The 24,918-nt window shown below is 41.5% G+C and overlaps 1 protein-coding gene across 1 annotated transcript in view; it reads right to left on the bottom strand.

The window, feature by feature from the left end:
* Positions 1–24,918, bottom strand: part of MAN2A1 (mannosidase alpha class 2A member 1) — a 97,751-nt gene that overhangs the window by 68,461 nt on the left and 4,372 nt on the right. Inside the window, exon 2 of the mRNA XM_075272002.1 lies at positions 12,043–12,303. Coding sequence (XP_075128103.1) covers positions 12,043–12,303 — 261 coding nt within the window. The remainder of the gene's footprint in view (positions 1–12,042; positions 12,304–24,918) is intronic.

Genomic DNA, 24,918 nt, shown 5'->3' with positions numbered 1-24,918 from the left:
CTATATATTTTTTTTTTAACATCAAATCCAAACCAAAAACTAAGAACTGCCTTGTCTAAAGTGTATGACTGGCATGTGACCCTGCACTGTATCATGAGTACAACATGACTTCACTCACTCCAAGATCTACAACCTGGAAATTACTGAAATCTACATGTCAAAACCCATTTAGCAAATGGTCACCTGGACACTGGTTGATAAGTAGTGCAGATTAGAACTGCTCTTTAGATTCTGAAACAATAGCAAAAAAACATTCTCTGCCAGGTTTCACAGAGAAATTTTCCGCTCGGTTGGTTTATTTGCTCTTATTTGTTTTCACTGGCACTTTTACAAGCCGTGTCTGTGTGACAGGCATAATTTCTAGAACTGCTAGTAACCTACCAAATGCCGCAATTCGACTGTTCTTAGAAAGATTTTCTAAGCCTTAAACCATTTGGGATGGGGAAAAAAAAAAAACCCTCTTAAAAAACTGGCATTGATTATTCTTAAAAATAAAGTTAAAAGGGGTTGGCCCAAGTCTCAATAACCCGATATACTGAAAATCTCTACATAGCTAAAGAGGTTTTCTGGGCTTATCAATTGTTGATTGGAGACCAGACAATCTGGACCCTTGCAGATCAGCCATTATAAATGGCAGCAGCAGTCTGAGTGCCACTTCCACTTCATGTGCCATGTGATGCCACGTTCAGTCAGTCACATGGCCCATTTGCAACTCATTCCCACTCATGCGAACAAGGATGAGCTGCAATATGGCGTTGGGCTTGGTTTTGTGAGAAGGGGCTGCAGAACTCTTCATATTGTTCACAGCAGAGGTCCAGGTGTTATATACCCCATTCATTCTTCAACTGATGACCTATCCAAAGACTATCAGTGAGATGGGTAGTAAATTGTGGTTTGAGAATGTTATTCTTGCAGAAAGATTAAAAAAAAAACAAAAAAAAAAACGAAACATCATGCAAAAAGTAAACCAAAGCATCCGCAAAGTTAATTAAAAATGTAATGAAGAAAATAAATGTAAAAAGCTATTTAAAACGAATTTACCTATAAAGAGAACCTGTGACCACATCTAACATATCTGTTTTACCAATTACTTGCACTCTCCGTAAGATAACTCTGCGGTATATTTCTCACTGCACTGGGCAACTCTTATTTTATTTCCTCTGAAAATGTAAATTGACAAGTTGGATTCTTCGTGAAATAGCAGTTACAGGAAACCTTCCTTTATGACTCAGCATGGTGTCGTTCCTGTTTATTTGCTCCTGGAAATCTAGAAATAAGGTAACAACTGGCTTTACCAGTTCCCTTGTCAATGGCGTAGGTTACTGCTCACCCCGACACGGTCAGTTACAGTGGGGGAAAAAAAAAGTAGCCTAGAATTGTTATTTCATGGGGAATTTCAATGCGGAAAGCAGTCACTAAAACAGATATTAAGTAGAGCGGAAACAGATTCCTACATGGACATCATATATTTGGATTAAACAGGCAAGCGCGCCAGAAGTGAAAGTAAAAAAAAAACAAAAAAAAACACCCACACACCACACTCTGATAGGTAGAAGCCACCGCAGAAGTTATATCATTTCATATACATAACCCACGCCTAACAAACAAGAAGCCTGCATACACAGCATATTAAGACTAGACAGATATAAAAGTATCCTGAAAACCAACCAGGCTAAATCTAAGTATGCAAACATGTGCCCTGCTGTCCCAGGCAGATATAGATATGAATACCACTCCATGAGCCTGCTGTATCGCCTAATAGCGGGGAAATGAGGATGGCCATAACACAGCTGGACAGAAAATTCAGCGCAACCTCCTTATAACAGGTCAGTCTCAGCTGATGGATATGAGCATATGCCTATGGCACAAATGATAGCTCCAAGAAATAGAAGGGAAATCCATCCGTCCGTTTCAGTTACCCATTGGTCCCTATAGATCAGGCTACTAAAGACCCCAAAACAAACATAAATCCAATGTCTAACTTTACATCAGCAACACATGCTGTTAAAGGGATATTCCCAACTCAGACATTTCTGGCCCCATCAAGGAGCCCTGTACCTATCAAAACAGGAATCACTGTGCCTCCTACATTTCCAAGTTGTGAAAACAGCCATTCACAGCATCTAGAAGACCGACAGGGTTAAATGTCCCGCCTCTTTGAGATGTGGGTTTAGGAAGTGGGAACCTACTCTATATGACGTTTATGGCATATCCAGAGCCTAGGCCTGAGACTAAAACAAAGAAATGGGAGTAGCCAGAGGAAACCCACACAAATACAGAGAAACCATACAACCACCATGCAGATGTTGCCTTTGGTCAGACTGATTCAAACTGAGAACCCGGAAAGCAACCACTAAGTCACCACAACACCCACTTATGGTCACCTTTAAACATATAACTCTACTGGTAAGACAATTTGTAAGCAAACACTAAGAATTACAAAGAAGTGACCACCAGCATAGCAGAAGACCAGGAGATGCTTATTAAAACAGTAGATGCATCCTTGTGTCTAGGGGAGAAGCTCCCTAGCAATGCAGTGTAATGATCCATATACTGTTCATAGTACAGATACAGATGTGGCAAAGCTTACATTAAATCTGAACTTGCTGCCGCTTAACATACACAAATTAAAACCTGCTTAGTGTCCATGTTTGTTAACACTAGAAACTGTGCCAGCAAGAATTCCTTAAGATTTCTAAAAGAATATACCGATAGAAGTGGTAATAAAAAGGGGGTTGTTCAGTTTCAGCAATATTATTTGTGTAATGAAAAGTTGTACAATTTTCCAATATATTTTCTGTATCAATTCCTCACAGTTTCCTATATCTCTGCTTGCTGTCATTCTTACTCCTGGTTGCTAAAAATAAGCCCGTGGTCAAGTCACGGCCAGCCCGTGGTCAAGTCACGGCCAGCCCGTGGTCAAGTCACGGCCAGCCCGTGGTCAAGTCACGGCCAGCCCGTGGTCAAGTGCCCATCACCAGGCAGATGTTGGATTACTGTGCTGTGACTATAGCGAGCTGTTCACCTGTGTGTCCATGGACTGATTTTTATCCACTAGAAGTAAGCAAAATGAATGACAACCAAGCAGAGATCTAGAAAACTGAGGAATTGGTACAGACCGTATATTGGAAAATTGTCCATCTTCTGATCCTGCAGCACAGATGCTCTTTACAAGTCCTGCTGCCTTGTAACCTCTGCAGTTCTACTATTGATACAGCTCAGTGATGTCACCAAGTATGAGCAATGACTAGCCGCTACTAATGGCATACTGTTCCAGCTTGTGACCACTGCAGTCAAAGAGCAGCAGGGGACCAGAGTGTGTGCACTGGATCAGCAGGGATATGCAGGGGAGAGTAGGTTCTCTGTTATTTTACATTATTTTCTGCAACTTTTTTCAAGGAATTGTATAATCCTTTTAAGCTAGGCTAAGAAACAAATGTATCCCGAATCAAGAAACATTCTAACCATTTTATCATTATCAAATCAAATATTTGTCCTTAAATTTGTGAATCTATTTTTTTCAACGATTTAGAATTTTCCTATAAGGAAAAAAAAAAAAAACGTTTTATATTTCCAGTCATAGAAATAAGAAGATAGAACATTTGTACCCCCACACAGGAGATTCTTGGCAGACTGCAGCTAACATATATTCACAGAGTTATAATGGGGTGTTATTAAATTGTAACTTTTATTGATATGTAAATAAAAACAACAACCAAGAAAAAAGGGCGTACAATTATTCTGCCAGGCACCGACATGCCCTGCAATTAGTCACTGACTATACATCAGGGTACGCCCAGGAGACTGAACATTGGGCACGCTATGCCTATTACTGTATAAATTAGGTCAATCATCTCTCCAGACATGGGGCAATATCCCGGAAAAGGGCAATTTGGGATCCTTATGCTTAAGTATAAAGTCCCTGCCATCCAGTATCTGGTGAGCACAAATGTTGATGCGTTAGACCTGTAACTGCACTAATGAAATATTCAATACTAGCTTTTACCCGCGACTTCGTCTGCGGTGATTTGAGAATTGGGCGGACACAGACGTGTGAAACTGTAAAAGTGCTTTAAAAAGTTTGGTGGGATAGCAAATGTGTATGTAGTGATACAGACAATGTGATGTGTTGTATTGTGTATGTAGTGATACAGACAATGTGATGTGTTGTATTGTGTATGTAGTGATACAGACAATGTGATGTGTTGTATTGTGTATGTAGTGATACAGACAATGTGATGTGTTGTATTGTGTATGTAGTGATACAGACAATGTGATGTGTTATATAGTGGAAATCTATGTAAATGTGAGTGAGTAGAGTGAGGGCTACTCCTGAGGTGACAGTAAGGAGTGTGCAGGCAGGTTGAGGCAGGAAATGCCAGGCAGTGTGTGTGAGTCTATAGCTGGGGCTAGGAGTCCTGCTTTTGTGAGAAGCCATGTTGTTTAGTGGCACCAAAATGGGAAAACTGTTTGTGGAAAATTGCACGCAAATCCGTCCAGGCGTTTTAGCGTGATATTAGTAGGATATACAGGAGGAGGAGTGATAGTACATAGCTGTATATACAGTATATATATATGTAATATACAGGAGAGGCAGTGATAGTACATAGCTGTATATACAGTATATATATGTAATATACAGGAGAGGGAGTGATAGTACATAGCTGTATATACAGTATATATATATGTAATATACAGGAGAGGGAGTGATAGTACATAGCTGTATATACAGTATATATATGTAATATACAGGAGAGGGAGTGATAGTACATAGCTGTATATACTATATATATATATATATATATATATATATATATATATATATATATATATATATATATAATATACAGGAGGGGGAGTGATAGTACATAGCTGTATATATATATACATATGTAATATACAGGAGGGGGAGTGATAGTACATAGCTGTATATACAGTATATATATATGTAATATACAGGAGAGGGAGTGATAGTACATAGCTGTATATACAGTATATATATATGTAATATACAGGAGAGGGAGTGATATATATATATACTGTATATACAGCTATGTACTATGTAATATACAGGAGAGGGAGTGATAGTACATAGCTGTATATACAGTATATATATGTAATATACAGGAGAGGGAGTGATAGTACATAGCTGTATATACTATATATATATATATATATATATATATATATATATATATATATAATATACAGGAGGGGGAGTGATAGTACATAGCTGTATATATATATACATATGTAATATACAGGAGGGGGAGTGATAGTACATAGCTGTATATACAGTATATATGTAATATACAGGAGGAGGAGTGATAGTAGATAGCTGTATATACAGTATATATGTAATATACAGGAGGGGGAGTGATAGTACATAGCTGTATATACATGTAATATACAGGAGGAGGAGTGATAGTACATAGCTGTATATACACTCACCGGCCACTTTATTAGGTACACCTGTCCAACTGCTCGTTAACACTTAATTTCTAATCAGCCAATCACATGGCGGCAACTCAGTGCATTTAGGCATGTAGACATGGTCAAGACAATCTCCTGCAGTTCAAACCGAGCATCAGTATGGGGAAGAAAGGTGATTTGAGTGCCTTTGAACGTGGCATGGTTGTTGGTGCCAGAAGGGCTGGTCTGAGTATTTCAGAAACTGCTGATCTACTGGGATTTTCACGCACAACCATCTCTAGGGTTTACAGAGAATGGTCCGAAAAAGAAAAAACATCCAGTGAGTGGCAGTTCTGTGGGCGGAAATGCGTTGTTGATGCCAGAGGTCAGAGGAGAATGGCGAGACTGGTTCGAGCTGATAGAAAGGCAACAGTGACTCAAATAGCCACCCGTTACAACCAAGGTAGCCAGAAGAGCATCTCTGAACACACAGTACGTCGAACTTTGAGGCAGATGGGCTACAGCAGCAGAAGACCACACCGGGTGCCACTCCTTTCAGCTAAGAACAGGAAACTGAGGCTACAATTTGCACAAGCTCATCGAAATTGGACAATTGAAGATTGGAAAAATGTTGCCTGGTCTGATGAGTCTCGATTTCTGCTGCGACATTCAGATGGTAGGGTCAGAATTTGGCGTCAACAACATGAAAGCATGGATTCATCCTGCCTTGTATCAACGGTTCAGGCTGGTGGTGGTGGTGTCATGGTGTGGGGAATATTTTCTTGGCACTCTTTGGGCCCCTTGGTACCAATTGAGCATCGTTGCAACGCCAAAGCCTACCTGAGTATTGTTGCTGACCATGTCCATCCCTTTATGACCACAATGTACCCAACATCTGATGGCTACTTTCAGCAGGATAATGCGCCATGTCATAAAGCTGGAATCATCTCAGACTGGTTTCTTGAACATGACAATGAGTTCACTGTACTCCAATGGCCTCCACAGTCACCAGATCTCAATCCAATAGAGCATCTTTGGGATGTGGTGGAACGGGAGATTCGCATCATGGATGTGCAGCCGACAAATCTGCGGCAACTGTGTGATGCCATCATGTCAATATGGACCACAATCTCCGAGGAATGCTTCCAGCATCTTGTTGAATCTATGCCACGAAGAATTGCGGCAGTACTGAAGGCAAAAGGGGGTCCAACCCGTTACTAGCATGGTGTACCTAATAAAGTGGCCGGTGAGTGTATATGTAATATACAGGAGGAGTGATAGTACATAGCTGTATATACATGTAATATACAGGAGGAGGAGTGATAGTACATAGCTGTGTGTTTGGAGTGAGTAGAGTGAGGGCTACTCCTGAGGTGACAGTAAGGAGTGTGCAGGCAGGTTGAGGCAGGAAATGCCAGGCAGTGTGTGTGAGTCTATAGCTGGGGCTAGGAGTCCTGCTTTTGTGAGTCTCCTGCTAGGAAGCCATGTTTTTTAGTTGCACCAAAAGTAGCCTGTGACTCAATCCTAAGGGAAAACTATGTTTGTGGAAAATTGCACGCAAATCCGTCCAGGCGTTTTAGCATGATTGAGGAACAAACATCCAAACACACAAACTTTCACACTTATAATATTAGTAGGATTTTAATAATATTTCATCACATTAAATATTTGTTCATATATCGGTTATACAAATATATGAAGATACGTTTATACCATTAACCATGTCCTAAAAAAAAAAAAAAAAAAAAAAAAAAACCCACTTCACATTCCAGTAATAAGGAGAAGACTGAACGTCTGTATGATCATGTGCTTTCGGGTCAGGCTGATATCTCCATCGGGTATTCCATTCTGTCTAATCATAGGAACAGAAAGACGGAATAGAAGCTGGGACGGATATATCACATGACAGATACCAAAGATTCCCTGGACTATAAGGGTACATTCAAACCTTCCTCTTTATTTTCCTCAACTGTATTAGGCTGCGGGTGACCCACGAAGGGATGCCAATGCAGGGAACGGCACTCCGTTGCAGCTTTCCACTGCTGATTAGACCCAGATGAATGAGCCTAATCAGCAGGAAGTCTCGATCCACAGAGTACACGGCCAGATTGAGCAGGCCAGTTATTTTTTCTCCCCCATTGAGAACAATAGGAGGGAGATTCAGGGAAGAAATTTGCTGTGGATTGTTAATATCAAAGGTCAAGAGGTAGAAAAGGTAAGGCCTCACACACACGACCTTGTAAAGTCTGTCTGTGGGCCAGTGAAAATGGCAGGAATGACCCCCAGATTGGTGGTTTTCACTGACCCATCCAAAAAGAAACAAAAAAACCCCAAAACCCATACAGAACCTGCTCCATAATTTTTGGCTCTCAAATGCCATCTGGACACACAGTCGCAAAAACTACGGCTGTGACATCGGGTCCATGGAAATGGATGGGTTCATACTTTTATCTACAATTTTGAATAAAATTGCAGTCATGAGCATGAGGCCTAATATAAAAAGTGAGTGACTGAATTACTATGAATGTAAATATATAAAAATCTAATTAGATTACAATATTTGAAAAATTAAACATTTTATTTGGATGTCAGAGTCAGTAACTTTTTTTTCAACTCAGACTCCACCCGAATTTGTCCCGAACTCCACAGCCCTGCTGACTGCTACTCAGTACGTGAGGCCAGTGAGGACTATTCTACTAGCAGTAAATGAGTCTTTAGTAATATTATACAGATAAGACAGCAAACTGTAGGAAACGGCACAATGAAACATAAGTCTCAGAATCATAACTAAAACAGAATATAGCCATCACGAGCCAAGATATCTTGGCTGCTCGTACATGTGGTGACATCTTGTCTTTGTGGAGGGGAACGCCAAGCATAAGAATAAAGGGCTTTGATGGGAAATAATTACATGAAGGCCCAAGGCCTTGACACAGGAACAAGGGATATGTTGAAGGAGAGCTTCAATCAAGGCCAGACTGAACAGGTACCTGATGATTATCTGTCTCATAGTAAACCCATCCAATTCCACAGTCTATAGAAAGTGATCACAGGCTCCTGCACACTCATTTCCTACTTCATACCATAGCCAGTAATAAATGAAGGTAGCTGCATAAGAAGCTGTGGGCTTTGGACATATCTAATGAAAACTCCTTTTCGCCTAATAGTTAATGATGAACTAGGCCGCTAATGGCCAATCTAGAAGCTTCCGTTTAGAAGTCATAGTAAATACAAGCAGGAAGTCCATGTTCAACTCACAGCAATTATGGAACCAAGAAATGCAAGAAATTGCATACTTACAGAGTTGCCCTGTATTCAGCATTAGCAGATTATGGAAAATATGAATCCTATTGCTTCCCTGCCTGCTTTGGTGTCTTAGCTAAGTGACATAATGCTACACACTGCAGCTCAGCAGTAATGTGTTGGGGGATGGAGCTCCGTTTCTACACAGATTTGGTAAATTCTTCCCACTTATAGGTTTTAAAGGGGTTCTCCTGTTCTTGAACTAAAAAAAAAAAAAAAGATATTGTGGGTTCTAGAGGGGATTGTTACCAGTCTAAGAATGACCACTATAACTTGTCACTAGCGCACAATAGGGGGCATAAATGAGGTTTCAGGTTAACACTAAGGGAGTGTAAACTGGTCACAGCGGCTCCTTTTACAACTAAATATATGATCTGTTGTAAACCAGTAACATAACAGTAACCTTATTGAATATAATGGTGGTATGGTGAACACCATATGTGGTCAACATAAATGTTCTATAGTTCCTAGTTAAACCATTCAGAGCTAAAGAAACACATGGAAGGAAAACATTACATACTACAGGGGTTGGACAAAACTAGAACGCCACCTTTTATTTATTTATTTATTTTTACATAGTCAACGTGACTCAGATAGCTTATGTTGAGGTTTATAAACTTTGTCACTTGAACTTTTGTGAAAACCTGTTTATTTGTTTTAGTGGTGTGATATTTCAGACCCGACAAGAGTCCTAAAAAGGGGATCAGCTAAACATCTGCAGACAGAAGCAACTGTGGTTCAAAGTCAAAGCTTGACTTAGAAGTGTACTGCAAAGATGATATGTATGGTGGTGCTGCAGCAGCCAGATCAGACAGTTTTTACCAATACTGATGCGCCTAAACTTGCACTCTTCTTAGGTGTGTGTGTGTGTGTGTGTGTGTGTGTGTGTGTGTGGTTCACCACAATTGGACTAGGTGCTTTCTGTCCCTCGTATCTGTCAGCAAATGCTCTGCTGGTCTTTGCAACTTTGCATACTGAGGTGTAATCACGGAACCAGGAAACCTCAACACACACACACACCACCAATTCAGACGCTTCAACCAGGCACACACCAACAGTCCCTCCACTTTGGAACTGTGTCAAGTCAGACATATCACGCACCTAATACAAACAGAGCCATATTGTTAAGCATCAGTAAAGGTCTTGGGGTTGTTTTGTTGCAGTTTTAGCCCAATGGATTCCAAAAACTTATCTAAAATTTAAAAGAAAAACTGTATTCTAACTGTACCCCTCTTATGCCGTTTATGTCAAGGCTCCCTTTGTCCCATGTTGATATTTGTTCTTTCAGGAGGTCATGTCAACATGCAGATGTAGCACAGTTTAGCTTGACTTTCTGATTTCAGAAGACAAAAAAAAGCTACTGAAAATCCATTGGAAAACTCAGTCTGTACCAAGGTGTTAACATGTTTTTAGTCATGTTAACCTTTGCTAGATTTGTACCTGACCTTTGCAATTTGCAATTGACTGGAAGATCAGAAACCCAGCAGGAAAATATGAAATCCTCAGAAGATTGGTAAGGTTAATACACAGATTGTTTTCATTTTATATGACTATTCACACCTGCAGATGTTACTTCAGATCTATGGGTAATTCTCAGTGTAATCTGCAAAATTAGAATTTAATTGCAGATTTTCACTTCCCCAGTGAAGTGAAATGGGGGGAAAAAAAAAAAATCCTCTCGCATCCTGCAAGAGAAGTTGCATATTTAAGAGGAATGTATCACCTATATTTTATTTTAATTACCGTATATACTTGAGTATAAGCCGACCTGAATATAAGCCGAAGCCCCTAATTTTACCACAAAAAATTGGGAAAACTTATTGACTCGAGTATAAGCCGAGGGGGGGAAATGCAGCAGCTACTGGAAAATTTCAAAAATTAAAATGGTCGTAGTTTTTGGGTGCAGTAGTTACTGGGGGCTGGGGAAGGGGAGGGGGGTGTTTTGGTTGTCTGTCTGCCCCTTCCCTGAGCTTCAGGACTGTTTTTTCTTCCCCCACTTGGAATTCAGTCTGGCTGAATAGAGGGTATCTGCAGCGCTCCTATTAACCCCTTCCTGATGGAACAGGAGCACCGCAGATCCCCTATATTCAGTAGACCGGGCACTCTCAGACACAGGGACACCTAATGTGTATGTGTTTCACAGTCATTTTCTACTTTTATATGTATTCTAGGGAAAGGAGGGATTTAGAACTTTTTTCATTTTTTTTAAGTCTTCTTTTTTTTTTGCACTATTTTATGGGAAATTCTATACATTAATATTGTGGCTGGTCATAGATCCCCCCCCCCCCTAAAAAAAATAAATATATATACTTTTTTTTTGGCTGACTCGAGTATAAGCAGAGGGGGGCTTTTTCAGCACAAAAACTGGGCTGAAAAATTCAGCTTATACTCGAGTATATACGGCAAAACGAGATTGTGAAACATATTACTTTATATTATATATTCTTTTACTTAGATTTTTTTTTTAATCCATTTTAAACACATTTGATGGGGCTGCCATCTTGTCCGAGCTGTTTTTTTACAACATTTACGCTGGTTCATACCAGCGCCTGAACTCCGTTTTCAGGTTTCCGTCTTCTGCATGCAGAAGATAGAAACCTGTCATGCCGAATCCGGCCATGAGCACCGGTGAGTGTTTTATGTGCTCCGCGGCGAAACAGGTTGTTTTTTTTTTAAACCGGACACAGAGTACTGCATGTCCAATTCTGTGTCCGGTTTAAAAAAAAACAACAAAAAACAGTTTAGCCGTGGAGCGCATAAAACACTCACCGGCGCACACAGCCGGACACTTTTCAAGCCCATTCAAACGAATGGGATTGAAACATGCCAGCAGGTTTCCGTCTGCTGCCCCTGTTTTGTGCAGGAAACGGAAACCTGCAGAACGGAGACCGGGCGCAGATGTGAACGAGCCCTTAGAAATCTGCTTTAAAGCATGGACCACAAACAGTCTAGAGATGTTCATCAAGGTCTATAGGGGAGTTTTCTAGACATGATCTGACAGATTTGATTGAGCATACACACATATAAAAACTCTCTTATATAGCTAAATAGATAGTAATCAGATTTGGAATCCTGTGCTGAATTTTTGATGTATACACTCTGCCTTAATAGAGTAAAGGGTACTGCTATGCAAATACATACATATATTTTATATATACACATATACATACATATACACACACACCGTAAATTCATTTTGTTTTTGTGTGTAATAAAACACATACCCAACTTGATACTAAGCTAGATTTGGACAACACAGGAATTTACAGCACAAAGTCGGTTTTCCGCTTTTATGGGGGTTGAATTTATTCCCTGGGAGACACTTACCTGGACATCAGATTTCTGGCCACCACTCGCAGGAGCAAACTGACAATCCTCTTTATTGATTGGAAGTAAAGCAGGTGCAGAGGGCAATAGCGGAGAATATGATCCATGACTAAAGTTTATGGCTTCTGGGTTTTTCTGACCATCTTTTACAGACTCACTCAGGTTTAGAACAGAGTCCCTTATATTAGAGATGATCTCATTATTTTCTGCTAGTAGACGCTCCAAATGATCAATTTTTTCTTGCAGTATGGAGAGCTGACCCTAGAGAATAAAAGAAAACACATTTTTAAATTTCACACACAATGTACATAAAAAGTAGAGGACCTTTGTTAAAGGGATTCTACCACTAAAATACATTTTTTTTCTAGTTAACACGTCGGAATAGCCTTTAGAAAGGCTATTCGTCTCCTACCTTTGGAAGTGCTCTCCGCCGCTCCGTTCGTTCAAAATACCGGTTTGTACCGGTATGCTAATTAGTTCTCTCGCAGCGATGGGGGCGTCCCCCATCGCAGGAGCAGCGATGGGGGCGTCCCCATTGCAGCTCGAAAACCGACCGCAGCGCCGCCTCTATGGTCTTGGGTATCCTCCCCTTGCTTCTTCAGCGTCCTGTCGGACGCCTGCGCAGTACGCTCTGTTCGGCGAAGATTGCCGAACGTACTGCGCATGCGCGAAATTGCAGTGCCCGTACTATGGCTGGGACCGCAATTTCGCACATGCGCAGTACGTTCGGCAATCTTCGCCGAACAGAGCGTACTGCGCAGGCGTCCGACAGGACGCTGAAGAAGCAAGGGGAGGATACCCAAGACCATAGAGGCGGCGCTGCGGTCGGTTTTCGAGCTGCAATGGGGACGCCCCCATCGCTGCTCCTGCGATGGGGGACGCCCCCATCGCTGCGAGAGAACTCATTAGCATACCGGTACAAACCGGTATTTTGAACGAACGGCGCGGCGGAGAGCACTTCTAAAGGTAGGAGACGAATAGCCTTTCTAAAGGCTATTCCGACGTGTTAACTAGAAAAAAAATGTGTTTTAGTGGTAGAATCCCTTTAAACAAACAAAAAAAAAAAAAAACTGCACTACTTATCTGATACTGTGTAGATATTCAACAACACAAAGATTTCAGCTCTGAATTGTGAATGCAGCTCTTAAAAAGTATATGTCAACAGGAAAAGCTGTATTAAGCTAATGACATTACCTTGTAGGGCTGCTTCTACTCTCTCCAGAGAGGTCTCTTTCCACAATGCAGCTCCATTATCATTAAAAACAAAACAAAACAGCATTTTGTGCTTATGCAAATTAGGCGAGAAGTGCTTCTGGGGCGTATCTGCTCCAAATAATCGCCCCTAATTGCCACCCAGCTCCACCCACATCTTATACATAGTAACTAGAGATAAGCGAACAGTGAAATAGTCGATATTTGTTTCGAAAAGCCGGTTGCAGACGACTTTGTGTATCTTGCGGTCTGCACTATAATGAAAATGGATGGTGCACGGAGTACATCAGTGTGCAGCCCTTGGTTTTTATTCTCCCATAGGCAAGTCCATTCCACAAACACCAAGCAGAATAGGACTTGCTCTACTGTATATCTTGTGTCACAGACTCTCAGCCCGCACACTGATCAGTGGGAATCACGGTTGTTTGCATTTGCCCATAGAAATGACTGGGTCAGTGGACTATCCGGGAAATACAGATAGTACACCGATGTAGCCCACAAGAGGCATATGGCTGTGTTCACACTACCGTTGTAAAGGTCATTAAATGACAGATACAGACAGAGCACCATCTGTCAGGTTACATTCACCCCAATGTAAAAAACAACAAGAGATTCAATCATGTTTAAATAAAAAAAAAAAAAAAAGTCAAGCCTTTTTATATAAGTAAATAAACAAGACAGAAAAAAAGTATCCATTGTGTTGTTTACCTTAGGGTCAATGGGAACAAACACAAACGGAGGGGGGCTCCATTTGGGTCTGGTACTCTGCTAATGTCCGTTGCTGTCATCCTATGACGGGTGAGAGTAACAGACATCAACAACGGTAGTGTGAACATGCCTTTACTCAGGATAAAGTAAAGTACCGTATTTTTCGGACTATAAGACGCACCTAGGTTTTAGAGGAGGAAAATAGGGAAAAAAAATTTTGAAGCAAAAACTGGTAAAATATTTAATATATGGGAGTTGTAGTTTTGGAACAGCTGCAAGGCCACATTGACAGGTGACCCTGCAGCTGTACGGGGATGTATAGGGCGTTTTTTTTGCGGGGCCAGCTGTAATTTTTAGTTATACCATTTGGGGGGATATCTATTGCTTAGATCACCTTGTATTGAAAAAAAAAAAACAGGAGGTGATTTAGAACTTTTATTTATTTAATATTTTTAAAGCTTTTTTTTTTTTTTTTTTTTTACTATTTTATTCCCCCCCGGGGGCTTGAACCTGCGATCACTTGATCGCAAGTCCCATAGACGGCAATACAACTGTATTGCCGTCTATGGGACATTCTGTCTATTAGTATTACGGCTGGTCATAGAGACCAGCCGCAATACTAATACAGCAGTGACAGGCCTGGGAGCCTCATTAGGCTCCCGGCTGTCACCCGAACAGGTTGGCTCCTGCGATATCGCCGCGCAGGAGCCGGCCTGCAACTTTACAGGTACGGGGCCGGTGGGGACCGGCCCCGGGGGAGAAGGGGCCACGGATACTGACCCGGCATCCGCTGTACTAGAGAGGCGGATGCCGGGGAGGGATAGACGCCGGGGCCCGAGACATTGCTACGATCCTCTGCCCTGCATGAAGCCAGCGGCGGGGGGGACGGAGGAGCGGAATAGCATCGCCCCTGCTGGCTTCATGCAGGGCAGAGGAGCGCAGCGATGTCTCAAGCCCCGGCACCTGTAATGGCGTCTATCACTTGCCGGCTTCCGCCTCTCTATTACAGCGGATGCCAGGCGCCACCTTCAGACTATAAGACGCACCCTTCTTTTCCCCAAAAATTTTGGGGAAAAAAAGTGCGTCTTATAGTCCGAAAAATACGGTATTTTCCAAGTCTTTTAGATAGATGAATTGTAATGTTAATACATAAGCATTGCAGATAAAATACTACAAGTTCATTTAATGGCTTGAGCTACTGTCAGCTTTGGACTCCCAATCAGAATGTGAGAAGGAACAGATATCTAATACAGAAAGTGAAGTTCTGATAGAAAGGGGCATAAAACAAGACCCTCTGGAGTCACTCAGAGTAGAACCCCTTTAAGTGCAGAGATAGCGCAGGAATGTACTCAGCTCAATTACAATAAAAGCTTAGGCCAAAAGAAAGCAATTTCAGGACAAAACCTTATGCGATTGGATAGGAATCCTTTACTGCTTACTGGAGAAATTACATGAAGACACTGGTCGGCAACTATAGGGACAAAATAAAATTAAAGCTGACGTCACCAACATAGCAATCCTGTCCGATAAAACTCCAGAAATCAACCATGGCAAGGATAACATCTCCTTGCTACTGGCAGTCTAGGAGCAGGTTTCCTTTGAGATCAATAGTAGCATGACATTTTTAAGAAGTGCCAGCAGCATTGTCTTCCATACAACGTGTTGTCGGTGGGGCCATATTTTCCACACAGTAATGTGCGTCAGACCAAACAAACAAACAAAAAAAAAAAAAAAAAAAAGCAAACTGCACAAAACCTACTGTCGTTATTTTACTGTGTTTTGTGTATAGAAAGGCACAGCAGGCTAACTCAACCAAAAAACAGAACAGAACCTTAGAAGAGGGCACCGAGGGAAGGGCAAGGAGAATTCTGCAAACTGTGCTGGATGTGAGAAACACACTGCAAAATTCTCCTTTATTTTCCAAGCAGAGGAAAACATTGTATAGCTACAGTACATATGGCTTAAAGGGGCTTCTCACAAAGTTAACCCCTGTCCACATGTCCTATTACATCGTGCTAGAACTGAACACCAAAGAACGCATTGTTAATGTAGCCTCAGAAAGAGAAGTGTCGTGGATTTATTAAAGGGATTCTCCAAGACTCCGATCAGAAAAGTACAAGACCAGACTGCTGCATAAACTGGCCCAGGGTTAATAGTGTGGTGACAACTAGACAGTCATAAATGGGGCATATATAGTTTAAGCTAAAATCTGCTAGGCACATGGGTTCTTCAAAAACAAAGGTGTGGCTTAAATGTGCCAGGGAGTGCCAAAACAGTCATAAATCAGGGCTATGGACAACTGGCTGCCAGCAATAGTCAGAAAGAAGGAGGTGGTGGTGGGGGGTTAAGATTAAATTTGTATACAAACGATGCATCTAATTAAAGGGGTTATCCAGATGAGGTTAGTAGGTATGGTAACATAAAAAAGAAATAATATACATCTGTCCCCACGATCTGGTCTTCGTGGCAACTAGCCATTCAGGGATATGCTAAACTAAAAGGTGGTATACATGTAAACATTTTATTGTTTGTTATTTTTACCAACTGGTCCTTAAAAGGTGTTATCCAGTACCCCCAAAGTAGGCCAGCATTAGTAGATTTGCGGGTGTTCGACAATTGGGACCCTTACAAGTGAGCTGTACGATTTGTAGTGACAGGTTTGTGTACTACTGCACCGTCCTACTGAAGCCTATAGGCACATACAGTGTGAACATACCCTTACAAGGAGTCGCGCTGCCTTGACACCACTGATCTAAGGGGTTTCTGCTCTCCCCATTGAGAATACATACATGCAGCGGATGTGTATGTGAAGCATCAGCCAGAATATGAGCAGCCAAAGTATAAAAGGTAACCTGACATGTTTGATCGTCCTTGTCCTGAGCCTGCAGATTACCATCTGACACCACTGAAAACGCCATTTACGGCCACCAACACACCCTAAAGATGAACCCAGAAGTAGTTGGTGTCAGCATGCTGTAGCTTCTAGATTATGAAGCTACAAAGGGTCACAAGTTCTTTAAAAGGGTGTAGTGTATAAAGAGTTAACTTCCTATATACACAGGAAACACATTTCTACGAAGAAGAGCATATTGTGTGTAATGCAAGCAGTCCTTATGTACAGACAGGGTAGATGGGGGTGTAAGTGTAAACCACAACCAATGAGTTCAGACATTCCCCTCCTGGATTTAGATTGAAGTCTTCACACGGCTACTTCTATCTTTGGGCACGATGCCTTCTCTATAGAGGCGCCTATACCCCCAATATCCTGCTATGTGCCAACACAATAATGAGCAGTAATACAATGCCTATGATAACTTGACAGAAACGGAGGAAATACAAAACGACTGCTATAAAAAGCAGAAATGTATACTGCTGGGGTTTATTCTTGGCTTCTAAAATACTGAAGTTTCGGTAAGATCTGCCAGCTTGTCGGAGCCAGGAGACAGCAAACATTAGAATGCTTAGCTTTCCCTAAAGTCATCTGTAAACTGACTATTCCGGTATTGTCGGCTTCTACTGCACATTGTGAGGTTTTATTTCATCAGAAAATTCAGGATTAATGAAAGGAACTAAAGGGAAAAAATAGAAAAGTATCCACGAGCATATACAAAGCATTAGAGGCTGTGTCATCACATACAGGCCTTCAATGTGCAAACCACAGACCCCGGCCCCCAGAAGACAGCTCATTGTTCAATAGAAACTCATAAGCTAACCGGCCATATGGAATAGATTAAGAGGAGACAATCCCCTTAATGGGGCTCTCCTCCAACACATAACTATGGTTAGAGCATATGTGATCCTACATTTCCTAATGTCATTTATTCATATGACGGTATATGGTTAGATCCCTGGAAAACTGCTTTGTACTGTTAGCCTGGTTTACTAGGTTATGATGTGATCAATTATACTCTCGCTCTTTAGGGTACATTCCTGGCTTTGGCTAAAAGGTGTACCCAAAACTGCATGTGTGAAACCAGCCTTAAAAGGGAACCTGTCCGCTAGTTTGGGGACACTAAAACAGAAGCAAGTCCTTACGCACCAGTGGTTTAGTGTCTCAAGCCTGCCAAGTGTGTCTGCCCTGGAGAGGAGAAAAACAAAACAAAACAACACTTGTAATACTCTACTGAGAGGGAGCTGCAGACGTATGTGCATTGCAGTCATGAAGCCAAGATCAGCAACCTTACAATTTGTTTCACATGTTCTTGGAATGCCGTACGTGTGCGGTGAACTGAGCTGTATGGACTTTGGCTTTGTCTGCTAAATGCTAGCTTATCGCTAGGTAAACGTTGCCCAGGGCAGACAGACTTCGCATAGGCACATAAAGACATGCAAGTGGTTTAGTGAGCCCAAACCTGCTGACAGGCTCCCTTTAAAGGGGCTCCATCATTGGGAAAAGTCAATTTTAACTAATCACATCCTTGCATAGGCTTTTGTATGTAAATTGCCTCAGTGGTTTCTGAATAAGTCCGTGTTTATTCATATGCTAATGAGCTTCCAGCCAGCACAGGAAGTCCCCAGCAGCCTCCTCTCTGCTATTATCTCCTATGTGTGTGCAAACAGGAAGCTGAGTCATCAGCAACCTCCCATAGGAAACAATAGGAGAGGAGTGCACGATGTATCGTGCACCAGTCTAATTAGCATATGGATAAAAACAGACACTCAGAAACCGCTGAGGCAATTTACATACTAAAGGTAGGTGTGGAATAGCCTGTCTAAAGCCTATGCAAGGATGTGATTAGTTAAAAATGACTTTTCCCAATGACAGAGCCCCTTTAAGACAATGGAGCTTTAGGTATGTGTGTACGTAAAACACATACACACATATATATATATATATATATATATATATATATATATATATATATATATATATATAAACTAGGGGTATTTATTTTCCCCTGTATGAAAGTAACATTCATTTGATAAAATATAGCATACACACCGGGAGCCTTCCCTGGCATATACTCATATCATACGGCTTGACATGATGTGAATAGGCCTTACATGTGACAATACATCATCGCTTGTGCAATATATTGCTGTGGGAACTGATTCCAGCAATGGTGTAGGTGCTCCCCAAACATATTTAAAGTGGTTCTAATATAGAAAGTAGTACAAATAGTACTGGAAGTAAGCAGTGCAGCTTGTGATATGTAGACATTACCAGGAGTCGCGCTGTTCCTAAACAGGCTCACAAAAGCTTCAATCCTGCATTTGTGATGGAGCAACACTGTCACAACTAATGGTGTGAAAATCTGGAGAGTCAACACATTAGTTGGTCACCCCTAGTAATGATACATGGGACACTAACAGCTTAACAATACGTGCAGGACATCCTGCGGCCACATATGTCGCCTCTAATGGCATTTTTCAGCAGGATAATGCTCATCCATGGGTTTCCTAAGAATGTCTCCTATTGCAACACTTCCTTGACCTCTCCAGTCACCAGATTTAATCTCCAATTGTGCATTAATAGCACCAGCTAGGACAGCAGTATTGGCAACCTATGAGTGTGCAGGATCTACAGGCCCAACACATGTGGACAGATGTGTCACAGTGCATCATAAAGAACCTGTGTGCTTCATGCACAACTGTATTTTCTTATATCCAGGCTAGTAACAGGCCATTGGATATTAGAACCTCATTTCAACTGCAGAGCTTTCCCCAATAAACTTACCCTTTTGCTCTAATACTGTAACCATTACATATGTCATCCACACACAAAGTTTTGTTTGATTCCAAAAACTCCTTCAAGGCGCATTTTTTTTGTCACTAAGTGTAGTTTATGGGTATGCAGAATCTCATGCAGAAATATCTATAGCCCTATGTACCTAATGTCTTAGCATACGCTGGGCAGATTTGCCTTGGTCCATCTTCAGCCTTTCCCGACGTATAGAAAGGTGTAGTGTAGTCTACTGCACTTACAAAGGACACAGTGTCTATAAAGATTTTTATTTAAACAGTCAGGATGAACGGCTAACATATGCCCCAGCGTATGCATATATTGCCCAGATTCCTAAAGTGGCATACATCACAGTTGTTAGACAGAGATATAGGTCAGAGAATACTCTCATAGTTCACCTCAATAATAAGTAGAAAACGAGATGTGAACAGAGCCTAAATGATATAATTTGAGGCATTTTTCCATTACTCTCCAGACCATTCCTCCATATGATTTTAAAATTCATGGCCCTCATTACAATGCAGCACCGCACACACGCCAACCCTTTGTGAGAGTGATCTACATAGGAGGCAAGAGGCAGCCGTAGATCAGGAGGCATCTCCTTACTGAGAGAAGAATTGAGATACAGATAGAAAGCATCTGGATACACTTTCTGCATGCATTAGTAAGCGGTGATACTGGATTCCTGGCACACATGAGATTACTGCCTGTATCCAAGTAAAATTCTACTGGCATGCCGCGCTCAGAGAACAGCATGAAACAAAGCCTAAAGTTTTAATGGCTATACACTGAAGAATATTACATGCAAGTTTCCTTTCTAATGTATCAAACAAATGGAAGACGGAGCAGAAACAGAGATGGCAGCAGAGACCATATACCCCATGTGCTTGGCCGGGAAAACGTTGGCTTTTTTTTTTTTCTTAATACATCTGGAAATATCTTGTATGAAAGAATTTTATCTGCATCTTATGGCTCAGTGCTCACATCGTAACATTTGTCAGGTAAAACACAATGCTGGACACATCCCAGGACACAGGTAACTGCTGCAACGGATCTTAACGCTGTAGCTTTACTCTAGAGAAAAGGGTCATTTATGGGGCCACACGGTGGCTCAGTGGTTAGCACTGCAGCCTTGCAGCGCTGGAGTCCTGGTGTTCAAATCCCGCCAAGGGCAAAAAACCATCTGCAAGGAGTTTGTATGTTCTCCCCGTGTTTGCATGGATTTCCATCCCATATTCCAAAAAAAAGACATACTGATAGGGAAAAATGTACATTGTGAGCTCTATGTGGGGCTCACAATCTACAAAAAAAAAAAAAAAAGAAAAGGGTCATTTATATGGAAAAATGCCAGGGCAGACGTAAAGTGCAATTCTACACAAAACAGTACCACATGCTTACATCTGTTCTCACTTTTTACTTAAGGTCACGTTTCTCCCATGACTGAAGCAACAATGGTCTTCGGATTATTTTTTAAGTTAAACAAGCTGTAGAAGACATAGAGGCTTTTTTCTAGAAACAGCGCTGCTCTATCCACAGGATGTAACAAGTATTGCAGCTTAGTCTTATGTCTGTCTTTCACCAAGTACAATTAATAGTAAAGTAGTCCCCCCACATTTCCAACAGACAGCACACCGATGCTTCTACATATGTCCATTAAAATAAATGGGTCCACATACAGTGCTCATGGGCATCACTCATCCCCAAATACAGATACAAGTTTCCCTCAGTGTTCGTATGACCCAACAAAGGTACAATAAAGAGCTCTGCACCGGTCCTATGTTTTTGACCTAACTTGGCCTCACATTGTGTAGAACCCCTTGTATCCCTAGGCTCAGATTCCATTGAGCCATGGACTCCTCAAAACCCCTGCAAATGGGCTGATACATCTGGAAAGAAGGAAACCTGGTCCAGAGACCGAGACTCCCTCTAGCATAAGCATGTATGATGCTATCAGACTACCAGAATATTTTAGAGCTCAGCCAACAGCCTGTACAGTAAAAGAGCAACAATCGGGTTGTAGCTACCCAAGCAAATGTCCTCAGAAGCATTATTGTGTAGATAACCTTTACTGCATCAACCAACAATGGACACTGCTATTCTATCTAGAAGATGGAGAGTCAACAAGCCTTGTAGATTATGTAGTAAAGGACGCAAGATTGCACTAAGAGGGTAGGAAAGGAAGTGCCTCTACTTATAGCTTTTCCTATGTTCCTGCCTCTTTTCACGATATTTTGCTGTACCATTAACAAATCCACTTTTAAAGATGCGATAGTTAAGGTACTATTAACATGACAGATTCTACAAGTCCATGGCCTACAGTGGAGCCACCATCCCATACTGGACATGTCCGCCAGGCTGCTTTCTTTTCAGTGCATGGTAGCGCCATCTCTTTCCAAGGTAAGGCCTGGTTCACATCGGCGTTATGGTTTCCATTCGGGCCATTCACTTGCTACCTAATATATTTCATTACTTGTCAGGTGCCATGTCAATGAAACAAACCAGGAGATAACACCATCCATGAGTTTATAAGCAAGAACTCCACTGATGACCAGGCATCACAAAGCTTGTGCCATATGTACAATGACACATCAGGCTTCTGAATGCAGCGTTCTGACCAGTTATGAGTGAATTTACATTTGCACCGTCAATCTAACACAGGAAACAGAGTGTAAAACTCTCTAACAAGAACTTTCCATGCTGCTCAGATTCCCAGGAAGAATTTATTGAGCAACATTTAATAGGATCACAAAAACAAGTATGAACCTATATTACATGTACCGACGGACAAATCTGCTGAAAGCTGTTAAAGCTACAGCGCTTAACTCAGGAAGGGAGAGTTAGAAAATAATCCAAGAGCAGAAATTGCTTCATTCTCTTAATGTGTTACTGCATAATAAATTAGATGTCTGCATGTACTACTATATGCCGCTCGACACTCATGTTCACTATGGGTGCAAGCAATTTAAAACTGCCTGCAGCAGTACCGCTACATTGTAGCAAGCAATTTATTGTTCTGCTACCGACTACGTTCTCTTCGCATAGGACAAACTACAGAAAGTTCCCTTTAGTGACTGCTGAATAGAAGTTAAAGGAATTGTCCACTTTCTATATGTCAAGTCTATGGCCGCTTTCACACAGTTATTACAAATTTCAGAATGCCGAACATGGAGGTTTTATTGGTATTATTGTTTATGATGATAGGTTAGGGTCAGGTGAATCAAACTGGTCAAGAGTTGCCTTAAATATCTAGTTTTTGCCAATTTGCTGCCATTTTTGTGAATGTTTAACTCTTTGGAGCTATGAGGATATTGCAGTGTACCTCTGGCACTCGTTGCCCGATAAGTCAGCAATTGAGGCACCGATTCACACGGCGGAAACACAGTTTGATTAAGATGACACTAACCTGTGGGGCTGGGTTGATTCACCAGATTCTGTTGACAGACTCCTTTGTAAATAACGTTTTATTGAATTTTTAACCAGGGGGTTCCCACAGGTGTGCCCAGGTGGGGTCCTTTGAGAACGTATACCATGGCACCATGGTGCCTAAATAGAGCTGAACTTCTGGAGAGTGTGAAGTTCAAAGTGGGAGAGTTCCTCCATACAGGCTACCGTACTTCAGAGACTTTCCGGAGAAAGTGAGATATACTATATTTTAAATTATATTTTTGTGAGCTTGTTTGTACCACATCCCAGGTTTCTGATCGTTGGGATATTGCATACACTGTACAAAGATTGGGCAACTAACCAGTTTTTCCAGTCACAAATCTGGCAGAGTACAGGCACTGGATGGGTTAGATTGACCAGTCCAATTCAGTACCAAGCACATGGATTTCTGCAAGTCCCATTCAGATGAATGAGACAGTTGCAGACATTTCTATGACAATTTTGTTCCTAAATATTTATAAGCAAGATTGCTATAGAGCATGGGTAGGTAACCTTTGATACTCCAGCTGTTGTCAAACTACAACTCCCAGCATGCATACTTGCACTGCTGTTCTTGAAACTCCAATGAAAGTGAATGGAGCATGTTGGGAGTTGTAGTTTCACAGGAGCAGGAGTGCCAAAGGTTGCCTATCCCTGCACTGGGGTTAAAAACGAAAAAATATTTTATTTAATTTTTTTTTTTTTTTTATGTAATTTATCTTGAAGAAAATTCAGGTTTGCTGGGGGTCTATGTTGCCATGATGTGGTTATGATACTACTGGCGTAAAGTCATAGCAATGGCAGCCATTATGCTGCCCCAAAAGCTAGGATGACAGTGGAAGCTTCAGCACCAGAAGAAAGAAGATGTGAATAGTCATTTGTTTGTTTCTGTTATTTTACAATTTGCAGCTGCTTTTAAGTTGGATAACCCAACATTTAAGTACACTTGACAAACTGACCATGGGTCGTCACCCTACAAAATAAGTAGTCCCATGTATGTACAATCATACGTTTCAGTACACATTAGAATTAAAGTTGCCAGACAATTTCAGTGGCTGTTTGGTGAACGCGTTTTCAGTACATGGTCCTCCCAACCCATTCTCAAATACACTCAAACATGTGTTGTCTATAGTGAGGCGGGAGAAAGTCACTACCAGACACCTCTAGCTGAAACCTCTCTCCTGGATTCTCAAAGAACCGACATGATAACACACGATCCTTCACCTGATGATGGAGATTCGGGGGCTCTGTACGGCCAAAGTCAGCCCTTTTATGTTTATGTGGATTGTATGTGCCTTTAGTTCTGAAGAACTGGCTCACCACCTATTGGACATGAAATGCTTAGCAAATGTTAGGGAAACATGCCAGATTTCAACATACTCTGTCTTCTGTTCTCAAAGGAGATATGCTACTGCCAGAGACGTCTGGAATTATTAAGGAATAGATGTCGGTCACACGAGCATTGGACCAATAGCTAGTGAAGGTGTATAGTTAGAGAGCTGCATACAATAGCCTGCAGGTTTTAGGCTGAGCTACGTGACAATTTCGGCAGCAACTCCTGTTACCTGCCCAAAGCTTGCCGTAACACCTGCACCATTACCAGTGAATGATGCTGCCACAACCTACGTTCATTCTTTTTGCAGCTGTAACAGTCACAGCAGCATTAAGGTTGCAATGCGACCCCAGTTACTTCCATAAGTGCAGGTGTCACAGTACTCGCTGTATGGTAGGAGCTCAGATAAACTGTAAATAGGAGAGTGACAACAAGCTCGCTGACAGCCTCCTATGACAACTAACAAATTCTGAACAAAGCTGTAGCTCAGAACCAAGATGAGCAATATTATGTGTTT

This window comes from Leptodactylus fuscus, chromosome 1 (genome assembly GCF_031893055.1).
Source record: "Leptodactylus fuscus isolate aLepFus1 chromosome 1, aLepFus1.hap2, whole genome shotgun sequence".
Taxonomy (NCBI): domain Eukaryota; kingdom Metazoa; phylum Chordata; class Amphibia; order Anura; family Leptodactylidae; genus Leptodactylus; species Leptodactylus fuscus.
This window is presented reverse-complemented; position numbering and strand designations above follow the sequence as displayed.